At 41.2% G+C, this 13,514-nt stretch overlaps 1 protein-coding gene across 7 annotated transcripts in view; it reads left to right on the forward strand.

Annotated features, from left to right (window-relative positions):
* Positions 1-210: 210 nt before the first annotated feature.
* LEF1 (lymphoid enhancer binding factor 1) overlaps positions 211-13,514 on the forward strand; it is a 119,866-nt gene continuing 106,562 nt past the window's right edge. For 4 of the 7 annotated variants that reach the window (XM_059171298.1, XM_059171290.1, XM_059171316.1 and 1 more), the window contains exons 1-3: positions 211-426; positions 2,942-3,008; positions 4,413-4,546. In XM_059171298.1, coding sequence (XP_059027281.1) covers positions 211-426; positions 2,942-3,008; positions 4,413-4,546 — 417 coding nt within the window. Of the gene's footprint in view, positions 427-715; positions 895-1,743; positions 1,768-2,941; positions 3,009-4,412; positions 4,547-13,514 lie in introns of those variants that run through there. The other 3 variants (XM_059171332.1, XM_059171323.1, XM_059171338.1) reach the window with 2 other exon arrangements.

Raw genomic sequence — 13,514 nt, forward strand, 5'->3', positions numbered from 1 at the left:
GCGGAGCGGGAAGGCGCGGGCGGCTGCCGGGGCTCGGGCACCGCCGCAGCTGCTCGGGCCGCGGGCCGCCGGCCCGGTTTCTGCCTGCTCTTCTCCCTCACGCATCCTTCCAGTTCTCCTTTTCCTCCTCCCTCTGTCGTTGACCCCCTGTCTTTCCTGCTGTCGCCTCGGGTGCTCCTCCAGCGGAGCGGAGATTATAGAGTGGTCGGGATGCCCCAACTCTCCGGGGCCGGCGGCGGCGGCGGCGGGGGAGACCCGGAACTCTGCGCTACCGACGAGATGATCCCCTTCAAAGATGAGGGCGATCCTCAGAAGGAGAAAATCTTCGCAGAAATCAGTCACCCCGAAGAGGAAGGCGACTTAGCCGACATCAAGTCCTCCTTGGTTAACGAGTCTGAAATCATCCCGGCCAGCAACGGACACGAGGTGAGCGGGCCGCTGCCCGGAGGTCCGAGAGGCGTGGCGGGTCCCGGGGAAGAGCAGAGAAGGAGGGAAGGCTACGGAGAGCCTCGACTGACGGGTCCCGAGGAGGTCCCTCGTTTGCTGGGGTGGGGGTGGGGTGAGAGGGTTGGATGGGCCCCTGGTCAACATTCTTCCTGTGTGTGCCTGCGTGTGCGTGTGTGTGTGTCCTGGCGCGTGTGTTGGTGTCGGTGGGAGGTGGCGTGTGCAGGGAAGGTTATTCCGAGTGGATGAGTTCTGAGGTTCGATGACTAAATTGTTTGTGGGTCGGAGAAGCTGCCCTTAACCCATAACGTTTCGCCTGCGGACTTTTTAGTGGGGTTGAGAGGGTGCGACGCATTAAAGCCAGGATGTCTGAACAACACTGAGAAGTTCTTCCGTGGAACGGAAAACAAAGTGCACCCGCTATCTCTCGCGGTAGATGTCTCTGCAAAAGTGCGTTAAACCACCAGAGGCTTAGTAGAGAAGAGCAGAGCCGCTGGCTGAGAGGAAGGGGAGGCGGGCGTGGGCCGGGGACAGGCGGGGCGGTCTCAACCGCCGCGGAGCGGGGATCGCGCAGAGCCAGCTGGCCCAGGGGGCGCGCGCCTGTGTCTCTGCCGCTGCCGGGGTCTCGGCGCCCTGGCCGGCTTCTGGGAGCCGTGGGCTCCCAGAGCCGAGCCACCCTTCACCCCGGGCGTGGTGGTAGGGGGGAGCTCCCGGTACCGCCAGCAACTCTAGCTTTCTCCAAACCCGGCAAAGTAAAAAAGCGCTTATATTTGGGGTAAGTGTGGGCCCGGATCAGGCCTTAAATCTTTGTAGAAGAAAGGCGAGTCAGAGTCGAGATGTGGCGGAAGCCAGGGCACCCACTCAGGGGAGGGTGGAAAGCGCTTTATCTCATCTCCTGGCCCGCTGCGGGCGATAGCGCAAGTAACCCAAGTAGAGTAAATAGAGACACGTGCAAGCCTGCTAGAGAAAGCCGCAAGCAGGACCGCGCGGAACGGCTATTTCAGGCGGTGGAGAGATTCAGAAAGGGAGGGATGGGGGGGTGGTGGGCGGATGGACCCTGATACCCGACACTCCACTGGCCACCCTCGTTTAGCAACTGGGAAGCGCTTTGGAGGAAATCCGGTAGAAAAGTCCTGACATTCAAACGATTTCACCAACGCTTTTTCCCTCCAAAGAAACTTGGAGGGTATACCCTTTTCCCTTAAATGGCATCCTTCTGCCCCCAAAAAGAAAGCGTGCGGTTTTGGGGGCGGGGTCATTTTGGGTTTTAAACAACATGTTTAAGAACACCTCAGAGTTACCTTCTTTATACCAATGGCCGGGGTGAGTACGCATTTGGAAGGCTGGGGGCCTGGGTTCTAAGGAGATACACACGACTGTTTGTTATCCCCGAATCTTTCATCCCAACCTGCCAATTTGAAGGGGGCCAGGATTGGGGGGGGGCAAGGGTGCACCCACACTCACTTGAAAGGTTTGTGAATATGTATTTGGAGGGAGGAGGTTACCTGGAGGACATATGTCCAAGGAACCGAGTAACATCCAAAACACTTACTTAGGGGCCAAACTCTTAAATTTGCAGAGCAGTCTCTTGTTCTTTCTGCTCATTTTGCTTGTCCTTCCTTAGTCCATAAATAGATCTGTCACCCACTTCACATTTTCCGTTTTTGCTCTGGAAGAAGGGTCCTGCAGCTTGACGCATAGAACCGAGGGATTAGGGCTTTGTGAATCTTTGCCGAGGTGTAAGTGGGCATGGGGCAGACCAGGGAAGACAGTGAAAGGGTAATACCACTGATTTGCACGTGGTTGAATCTGGGTAGATGGTGGTTACCAGAACTGATATTAGCTGGGCTTTTAGATGTTTATAACCCAACTCTCAAATTTTCCTCCCTTTAACCACAAAATAGTTCTTTTTTTTTTTTTTTTTTTTTTTTTGTTACCTTAGGCTCAGCCAGCCATGGTAGGTTATAAAGAGGGGGTCTCCTGCTGGGACTGGCTTGGGACAGTTGCCTTGAGACCCCTAAATGTGAGTGCCTAGTTTTTTATTTAAAATGTCTTTATGGCTGCAAAGTGATATTTCTTCCCGACTTTAATCAGCTCTGATTGACCATGAACAGTGGTTTAAAGAAGCTAGCAAAATGATGAACCTCATTAAATCAAACTCCTATCATACTAGGTACAGAAGTAGCCTTGATACATTGTAGCAACCAGTACTCAGAGCAGCATGTGGATCTTTCTCAAATTCACTGTATTGTTACTGGTTTTGTTATTATTATCCTTTATGCTTCTTAGTCCTGGGTACATAATAATCATAAAAACACATAATCAAAATAGGTGTTGAAAAAGCAAAAGATTTCCAGGTTCTCAACCCTGCCTACCCCTCTTAGATTGATAAAATAGGTAAATTGAGTTGCAGCCGGTCCTCCACCAGCGGACACACACTTAGTCACAAACTCAAAGTTGATTTTCTTTCTTTGGGGATGGGGATTCTTGCTGTTAGGTGGCCAGACAAGCGCAAACCTCTCAGGAGTCCTACCACGACAAGGCCAGAGAACACCCTGATGACGGTAAGACACTAATTCAACTTCTCCCAAGATTGTCACTTAATATGTGCAATTTGTGACTATAGGTATATTTGTGGTTTTTATTTGAGTCCAAAAAATGGGGACCAGATGTGATAAGAGTGTGCCGCCTATTTTAACAAAATGGGAAAGAAGACCTAGGAAACTTACTGCCTATTTCTCATGTATATTTACATGATTTAAAAATCGTCTTTGAATGAGTTAGGGGCCTTTGGATTTTAGTTGGCTTCCAGATTTTATGTGGAAGAGGAAATGTCTATAATAAGTTTTCCTCTTTTCCTTATTTTAACCCAAGTTCATGTTTGCTTAGACCTTTAGTATTTATTTTCTTCGTTGTTCCAGAATGACAGTCTACACCAATTTATTTTCCAACAGAATAGTTTCAAGTGGATTTTCATTTGTTAAATTGCTGTTTCTTATTGTAGTGAGAAGGCAGGGAGGGAATGCACAGACTAAATATGACTCAGTAAATCTAATTTGTAAAAATATAAAACTTTATTCTTAAAATAGGAATTTTGCACATGGAAAAGACAGACTGTCCCCATACCTAATTCTTGCTCAAAACTTTAAAAATTGCATATTTTTTTTAGATTGAACTAGAACTCTCTGTGACTTTAAAATAATCAAATAATCTGTAGGGTTTTCTTGTCAAATAGTCTGCATTTTTGTTCTCTTTACTTATAATTGGCTTGACTAGAATGAAGTGTTGATATGTACAGTTATGTCAGCCAGGAGAAGAAGGGAAGGGAACTATAATATCAGATTTCCTTCTAAGCTACAAAGTAGTTATACAGATTAAAGAGAAGAGAGGTACATATTAAACACACAGATTTCTTTGGCAGAATGGTGTAGTATATAAAATTAAGCTCCTGGAGTTAATCCTTCATGAATTTGGGTAGTTGCCCATATATACTAGATACAACACTTTCCCTCAGTAAAGTCTAGAAGCACACGTAGAATTTTTGAGTTTGCTGATAAGGTGGAGCATAACTTCAGGTGTGTAAGTACTTCTGTGTGTGTGTATAGCTAGATGGCCTAATATGTTTATAATACGGCTTTAAATTTGTGTGTGTTCTTTCATGTGTCTGTATTTCTTGGTCCAGTTTGTTAGTTTTAGAACAAATTAAGTTAGATGAATAACACTTATTTTTGTAAAAACACTAGTCAGTAGTGGAAGTAAATTGAACCACATGTTTTTAAAACATGTGTTTCTCTGCTAAGCCATTTAAGAGAATAAATACTGTCAATCTAAAATAGAGCATAATAATTCAGTTACAGTATTTTGTAAACAAATCTTTTATGTAAGGTCTGATTAGATTTTCAGATGAAAAATACGGTGATATAGAAAGGAACTCAATGCATCATTGATTGTTATTTGGATTCTCCCAGGAAAGCATCCAGATGGAGGCCTCTACAATAAGGGACCCTCCTACTCAAGTTATTCCGGGTACATAATGATGCCAAATATGAATAATGACCCATACATGTCAAATGGATCTCTTTCTCCACCCATCGCAAGAACAGTGAGTAACACACTGATGCTGGCAAATTATTTTCAGAAATGCAAGTTAAATTTGTATTTTCACAAAATAGTTGTTTTTTAAAACACACTGGAAATAGTTTCATTATATGTGACCAGTCATTACTAAACAAGACCTGCTGTGAGGAATGGCTGCCTTAAAAGAGTGCTACCTTTGATGTCTTACACTTGGGACTTAGCTTTTGGCTTATTGGTTAATATAAATAAATAACAGATTGCCAGTTATCATGAAATCAAGTGAAGTTAAATCAACAAATTTATGCTCTTAGGAGTATTGTGCTGTTGATGCTGATGAGAGGAAAAAATTGATTTAATTTTTCAGTTACCTAAGTACTATATAGCTTTCCCGGCTCACAAGTTATCTAGAATCAGAACTACTTGACCTCATCTGGGCCTGAATTTAGAATGTTACTTCAGCTTTTAAGAATCTGTCTTGTTTTATTGTATTACATGATGTTTTTTGAAAATCAGTTGCTTGAGGGGGCGGACAGCGCCTGGGTGGCTCAGTCAGTTAAGAGACTGAGTGTTGGTTTCAGTGCAGGTCATGATCTCAGGGTCTGAGATGGAGCCCCAAGTCAGGGCTCTAGGCTTAGCACGGAATCTGCCCGGGACTCTCTCTCTCCCTTTCCCTCTGTCCCTCCCCCTGCTTTCTCTCTTTCTCTGTCTCTTTCTCTCACAAATAAATAAATCTTATTAAAAAATCAGTTGAGGGCGGGCATCTGGGTGGCTCAGTGGGTTAAGCCTCTGCCTTGGGCTCAGGTTATGATCTCAGCGTCCTGGGATCGAGTCCCCATCAGGCTCTCTGCTCAGCCGGGAGCCTGCTTCCCCCCCACTCTCACGCTCTGCCTGCCTCTTTGCCTACTTGTGATCTCTGTCAAGTAAATAAATAAAATCTTAAAAAAAAAAGATTACAAAAATCAGTTGAGGGGAGGTGGGGATGAGTTGTTTTTAACTTCATTGTCAAATGTTGAGAAAATATCACTTGAAGATAACCCTAATGAAAATTGTTCTTTTTATTTCATGGCTCAGTTAACTTTTAAAGTTCTAAAAAAGCGGTGGCAACATAACTGCATCATTCACATGTTTAGCACTGTGAAGAATTTCAGATATATTATTTGATGATATTTCTCTTTCGTTGGGAAATGGAAATATCATTTATATAGTAGGAAGACGTCTAAAGGGTAACTTATATAGTATGTGAATGTGAAATATACTGGTGATAAAGTTCTTCTCTCTGACAGTCATCCCTCCTGTGGTAGTGACGGATTTTCACTGATCCATCAATATATTTAACCCTGTTTCAGCCTTTTTCTCCCTCTACCACCTAACCCCCAGTGTAGAACATGTATGTCTGCAGGGTCTTGGGGATTAGGGTTTCAGTCTGGCTGACCCCTTAGGGAGACAAATCCAGGGTTGTGAAAATGGAACCTATGGTCTTTGCCTTATTAGCCCAGTGCTTATGCTAAGTGAAAAAAAAAAAAAAAGGTCACAAACATCTGGGGAAAGTACTGTGTTAATACCTCAGTGAACAGAATCTGGGATCTAAAAGATTCACCAAAGTAGCGGAGAGGACTCAATTATGAACAAGAGTATTTGCATGATTATTTGTAGTCTTCAGTTAGAATGATAGGCACGTGAAATACAACCACTTTGTGTGAGCACTATGATTTAGAAGTTCCTGTAATTATTTTTCCATAAATTTCAAAATGATATTTGAACTTTCAAGTAGGGAATGAGATAGTTCTGATTTTCATATAGTAGTTAAAATGGTGATCTTGGAGATCTTACCATGGTTGTTATAGGAAATACCATTTTCACATTTTATTTTAAAAGGCTTTTCAGATATTTAATGATAGAGATATCTGTGTGGTACATATGAATCTCCTGCCTAAAAAGTAATTAACTAATCAAAGCAAATACAGTTTAATATTTAGGGACCACCCCCAAATAAATGCTTCTGAGTTTTAAAATTTGTAGATTTTTATATTTGTTGAACTAAGTATGCGAACATATCAGATACTTTTATAGTTGGTCTATTTTGTTGTTGTTGTTGTTGTTTTTCTTAGTGGTGAGGAGGAAAATATGTTTTAGGTAAGGAATAATTGAAGATTTCTGTTGAAAGACTTTGGAGAACAACAAATAATATTCCTGACAAATCTAAATTATAGTCTCTGACTTGGTAACAATAGAAAATAACCCCTGAAACGATCTTTTTATTTTTCCCCCAAGATTTTTATTTATTTATTTATTTATTTATTTATTTGAGGGAGAGAGGGTGAGAGAGAGCCTGAGAGGGGAGAAGGTCAGAGGGAGAAGCAAACTCCCCACGGAGCTGGGAGCCCCATTCCGGACTCTGGGATCATGACCTGAGCGGAAGGCCATTGATTAACCAACTGAGCCACCCAGGTGCCCACCCCTAAAACAATCTTAAACACTTTTCAGTTATAAACACAGTTAATACTTAATAACTTATTCCTTAGTTCAGCCACTTCTCCTTTCAAAGCAATAATTTATTAAAAGTCAATGTAATAAAAATCTACCGGTATTCATATATTATCTCTAAGCATCTTGAAAATTAAGCATCTCTTTTTTAAATCAGCATTTTCTGCTTTAAGTTTCTCCAGCCACCTCCTCCCTCCCCCAATACTAACCATTTTGAAATTCTGATAGAAGGTATTTATTGTTAGTATATATATTAAAATTTTGAGGTTGGCGAATTGAACAATCATTCATTGTTTAGGAAAGATTTGTGGCCAGAATAAATGCTGGTGGGTGTAGAGTGGAGGAAAGGGGTGTGGTCAGGAAGCAGTTACCTTACGGTGTTATCTGCTGCTTTGGTTTATTCTGTTACATTTTAGGACATATTTATTTTAGGCACATTTTCTTGTGATATTCTGCATTTGCACAATTACGGAAGCTTTTCAGTTTTTAACCACAAGGTTATGTCCATTTTTCTTTTTAATGGTCCAACCGAAGTGAGTGGCAGTTTTTGGTTTTTAATACCCAACAGCTGTTTTTAATGTGTCTGAGATCCAACACTTTAACCGGAAGGCATCCTCTCTTATTCACCCTTACTAACCATGCTTGTGCCTTCTTGCTCTTTAAACTCTGTCCTTGGGAGGACTTAGTGTTTGTGTAACTGACATCCTCAGTGATAAGTTTTCCTTTAGGGTGTCAGGAGCAGTGTGACCATTTGTGTTTGAGCTTAAGGTGGGAGCAGCCTGGAGAAATCCCTGTTACTTAAATTTGCATTACAAACAACTGCTTGTTTACTGCATCTGCTGCCTGCAGGTGTTAGAACTAGAAAAACATCTGGGGGTGGGGGTGGGTCTTCACCACCCCCTTCCTCACAAAGAATCTTCCATTTGTATGTAACTGTATATAAATTAAGGTATGTGCAGCTAGGGCCAGTTGGCTTGCACAGAAATGTTTCTGTTGGTAGCTCACTTTAACGATTCTATATGCTTTCGCTCTGCTTTAGACAGACACTGACTTAGGTATGCTTGTACAGCTTTTATCTGTAACCTAAGTACAGTATTATCTTTTTTTTTTTTCTTTTTTTTAATTAATTAATTTATTTGACAGATAGAGATCACAAGTAGGAGAGATGCAGGCAGAGAGAGAGAGGAGGAAGCAGGCTTCCCGCCGAAGCAGAGAGCCCGATGCGGGACCCGATCCCAGTATTATCTATTCAAGAGAACCGAAACACCTTTGCCAATCCAGCTTTTTTTCCTTTTGAAGGGAAATTTTAGTTGGCTAATTACATCCTTCAGAACTGGAATTCTTAGAGGTGTGTTTATGTTAGAAATCTTTTGAGTGTCTCACAGAATTTTAAATAAGAATTCTTAGTTCAGATAAAGCAGGCCTAAGAAGAAAGCACCTATAATCGTAACATATTTGGTGTCAGTTCCTAAAGCACAGTGAACCTTGGCTTGAGTTAGTAGTTTTCATAGAGAGTAAGAAGATGCCGAAGCTTGTTAAATATTTCAGAGCAAGGACCCCAGAGAATTTATTAAAAGCATACTCCCAAGCCTTTCTTTCTGTGAGTCTTATTTATGGCAGTCCCTGTGGGCCAATGGTAAAGTAGGAAGAGAAAAAAATAGTTTGTTACCTCCACTGGGTCCTGGCACTTGGGTGCCTGAATACCATGTGAGCAGGAAGTTCGTCTGACTTCAGCATAGTGAAAGTTCCCACTGGCCTTAATACGCTGTGGTTATTAATCTTAGGTGTCAAACTTACATCTGTCCTTTAGGCAACCCGAGTTTTTAACACCTCTGAAGAGAAACATGTCATTTCTCTTCCGACGCTCAGGGAGGGCAGAGCAGCAGCCTCCATGCCGGAAGCTACAGCAAACGTTGTAGCTGGGTCACTGACCGCAGTAACACTGCGACCGCAGTAACACCTGGTCAGCACCCTGCTGCTGACTTCATTGTGTTTGTTTCTTTGCGGTCAGCACCCTGCTGCTGACTTCATTGTGTTTGTTTCTTTGTGCTCTTTCTGAGGATGGGTTTTTAGGTGGAAAGGAAGATTCTTGTATTTCATCTTTCCTTTTTCCCTTATTTTTAGTAGGTGTTGCTCTTAATATGTTTCAAGGGATCTTTCATTATTTTGAGCATCTCAGTTCTAGTGGTTTTTACCTTAAGGGAATCATCATTTTGATTTCTGACGAACAGAATTGTACCTGTTATGACTTTGTTTGAACCTACCCCCATGTTTGTATTTGCTTACAAAGAGCTTAAATTTGATTTTTGTCATTGTCACATCTTGAATTAGAAACTAAGTACGCTTACGCTTATCAGTAAGCTTATTTTTATACCACTGTCCATCCCATTGCTGCATAGCTTTGAAAATACAGAAACAATTCAAGAGTAGAGGGAGACTGTGCCTTATATTTTGAGCAAGATTTTTAAGATGGAGTGTGTTCACCTTACTGCAAAAAGGTACTTAATTTGACTTAGTGATAAATTATTTTAAATTTTCTAATCTAAGTTGTATACTTCCTGAAGCTAAGTGTATTAAATTTTCCTCTTTACCCCAAGTGCAGGAGAAGCTAAATCTTAGAAAGTGTGTTTTATCTTACATTTGAATGTGGCTATCAGGAGATGTGTGGGGAAATTCCTCAGGGCCCTCATATTCTTCTGTTTGATTCATTTTTAATTGTGCTGCTATAAAGCTGGGAAGGATCTCAGTCAGAATAATTGGAAGCTCTTGCCACCCCTCCTCCCCCAACTTCATATATCTTAGATATCTCATGACCAAATGGTTTGCTTACTCGTCTGTCCCAGGGAACCACACTACCTGCATATGACCTTTCAGGAGCTAATACTCTACTTGCATGACTTGTGCTGCCAAATATTCATTATTCAGCTATTTTTTTTTAATGATTCTAGAAATTTCTTGTTCATTCATAAAAACATGAGAATAACCCAATTTCATGGAAATAAGACCATTGAGCCAACCTGCAGAAAATCTTACTTTTTGAAGTACCCCGCTCCCTGCCCCATACAGGTCCTGACCTTGCTCTCATCAACCACACTATTTTCATCTAGTGTCTCTCGTGGTCAAAGACTTCTGTGATTCAACAGGACAGAGACAGAACATCACAAATGGGTTCATCCGGACTTGAACTGGTAGCCTCACATGCATTCTTAAATAATATCAGTTGAGGAAAATTTCCAGCTTTTGAGTCTTTTTTGTTGTTGTTGTTGTTGTTGTTGTATCTGTGTTTAACTAATCCTGTTAGTTCTAAAGAACCATTTTTGGTTTATATGTGACTGACATTTCTTTAGTCAGATCATTCCATTCCTGTCTGACTCCTTTGTTCCTCACTTATGTATTATAGACATGATTGGAATTTTATAAAACTGGTTTCCCTTTGATTTCAAGAGAGACTCAGCATTTAAAGAGAAAACAAGCCAGCACTGTCCGTAGGTTAGCAAAAGCACATGTTTTATTCCTAGGCAAAAGTAGACCTCAGCGTTACATGTACTACTGTCATGGGAGGGAGGTATATTGAAAAGAAGACATTCATTTAAAACTTGTGTATCTTTAAAATTATTACTTAGGGGGCACCTGGGCAGCTTAATCGATTAAGCGACCTACTCTTGATTTCAGCTCAGGTCTTGATCTGAGTTCAAATCCTGGGCTACTAAAATAAAGTAATTACTTAAGTGATTATGCCAAACTCAGAGAGTCTATAGAAAGCTAATACTGTAGTAATCAAGAGGCTTGTACTGCTTTGTACTGTTGTGACAGGTCCTTAGTCATTTGGAAAAGACAACCTTTGGACTTTGTTTCAATAATTTAAAAAATATATTTCAGATCACGATTACTTTTTCATTATTAATTATGACCAAATTAAGTCACAGTATAAGACCTGTAGACTTTGCTACAAGCTCTTACATCATTTTAGGCATATAAATGATTCAATCTTTGCAAAATTTGGAGATGCAAAGCCAGAAAACCGAGAGACCACCACAAAGGTTGGGTGGGATATAGGGGTGGACAGGTAGGGTCATTAAATGCACTGAAGGGGAGAGTGGGGAGTTGAGTAGAGGATGAATTGGAAATAGGGATTGCTAATTCCAGAGATCCGCTAATGTAGCCAAGCTACCCAGTACTATTTGCGGAGTATTTAACAGGATGTTCAGGGGATTTTAAAATCTCTGTGAAATGACACATTTACACACAATACCTACTCTAGCTAAATTTTGTAAACCTGCTGAAATTAACTGCTTCCTGTATGTAGATCAGTCACAAAGCTCATTGAGAATTTATGTGGGGAATATTGCAAGGGCATTACAGAGCAAACAAGAATTTTGCTTACCCGTCCCATTTTTCCCATCTTAGGAGAAATATGACTGGAAGAGATGTTACATCACAAAGAGGCTAGAAATGCCTTTTATTTTTGCAGCTAACTAGGAGCAAGTAGACCTCTAAAAAAGCTTTTGATTGTTGGCCACTGTTTCTAGTTATGCTCACAAATAATTCTGTATGAAACTTGATAGTTCTTCAGAATCAAGTTTTGATCTTCATCACAGTAATTTGTTGTTGATGTTATGTTCACTTTAAGAAAGAGGCCTATTGCTTTTTTCCTCAGCATAGAGAAAGATTGCACGAGGTGTAAAGGAGACTCTGTAATAAAAGAGGAGTGGCTCTGGTGTAGCTTTAATTTTCCTTTATTATTGTCAACTTATTATTATTATTTTTTAAAGATTTTATTTATTTATTTGACAGAGAGAGAGATCACAAGTAGGCAGAGAGGCAGGCAGGGGGTCTAGGGGAAGCAGGCTCCCTGCTGAGCAGAGAGCCCATGATGCAGGGCTCAATCCCAGAACCCTGGGATCATGACCTGAGCTGAAGGCAGAGGCTTTAACCCACTGAGCCACCCAGGCACCCCTATTGTCAACTTTTGAATAAAGCAGTTACCAAAACAAAATAAAAACTTTTTTTGAAGTAGGCTCCACACTATACAAGGCTTGAATTCAAGACCCTGAGATCAAGATTTGAGCTGAGATCAAGAGTCAGATGCTTACCTGACTGAGCCATCCAAGTGCCCCCCCCAAAACAAATTTCTAAGTGCTGACATACTAAAATACTCTTATAAGTCCTTTTTTTTTTCAGTCCTAAAAACTTTTACAGTAAAACCTATCAACTATTGGTCATAGTTGATCATGTGGTCCGCTGATCAGGGACTACTGATGAATTACAAGATAGTTTCGTTCCTCCTAGCACAGAATAGACACTTCATTAGATTTGCTGAGTAAAAAATGTACTAGAAATTTTTCATGTATGTTTTTTGGATATTTCCAAGAGATCTGTTTTTATCAAAACAAATGCTTATGTGAAAACCAAAATCTGACAGTGTCTGCCAAATAATCCTTAGTATTTTATTATTTTTCTTTGGTTTGTTGCATCAGTGAAAAGAGAGAACACATTAGATGAGAGTCTTTAACAAGAAAGTCAAAGTTGCTCCTTACAGACTGTTAAGTTTCCAAGTAACAGGTAAAAACAGTCAGCCAGGAGCTTGCTGCAATAATGAAAAAAGAATGGGACTGGACCCTCATATGAGGACAGGTCATAAGAAGTACTTTTTTCCTTAGTTCTAGAAACCTAATTGAAGAAAAGGAGGTGGTAGAAACAATTTCTTCCCAAGGGTGCTTGAGATGCAAATATAATAGTAATAAAAAGAAAACCACCTTCAATTATGTTTCAGTATCATATGGTTAATGCTTTTCAGTTTATTTTTTTCTTTTCCAGTTAGAAAGGACCTTTTTTTTTTTTCCCCCAGTAACACTTGAAGTATTAAAAACTTCTGTGTGTTCTTTCTAAATAGATGTGGCAATATCAGTGCTGAGTTTTCTAGGCCAGGGTGTGCTATCAGTTGTGTCGTCCACTGTGCTTGAGTCCTGGGCAGGAGGAGGGAGGCAGTCCCCTGTGAAGGGGAGCCTGTGGACAAGAGCAGTTCTGGGTGAGATGTCAGAGACCTGGGGGCTAGTCCCAAGTCCATCATTCTTCCTCAAAGCTGTGGAGAGGTGTTTAGCTTTTATCAGCATTTGTTTCCTCATTTATAAGATGGCCTATTAATAGCTTGCTTGCATGCTTTACATGTTTGATGCGAAATTCAGATGGCGCAGAGCCTGTCAAAGTACTCTGTTTTCTTAGGGAGCAAAGTACAAGTGTCAAGAGGTGTGAGCCAATGTACGGCCCCCACCTGGTGGGAATTGTGTAGCCACAAGGGTACAGTGTTTGGCTGTACCCAGGAAGCTACTGAGGAAGGGAAGAAGGCTTTGGGTTTTACGGTGTCATCACACTGACCTGGAATTTGGACGCTATGTGAAGGCCTTACATTCACCTTGAGAAAATACTTGCACAAATAAGTTTGGGGATTGTGATTATGTCCTATATAGAGGTGGCTTTCTTCTCTCAGGCTCCTTTTTCTCTCCAGTCAT

The sequence above is a fragment of the Mustela lutreola genome, chromosome 1, assembly GCF_030435805.1.
Source record: "Mustela lutreola isolate mMusLut2 chromosome 1, mMusLut2.pri, whole genome shotgun sequence".
Lineage (NCBI taxonomy): Eukaryota > Metazoa > Chordata > Mammalia > Carnivora > Mustelidae > Mustela > Mustela lutreola.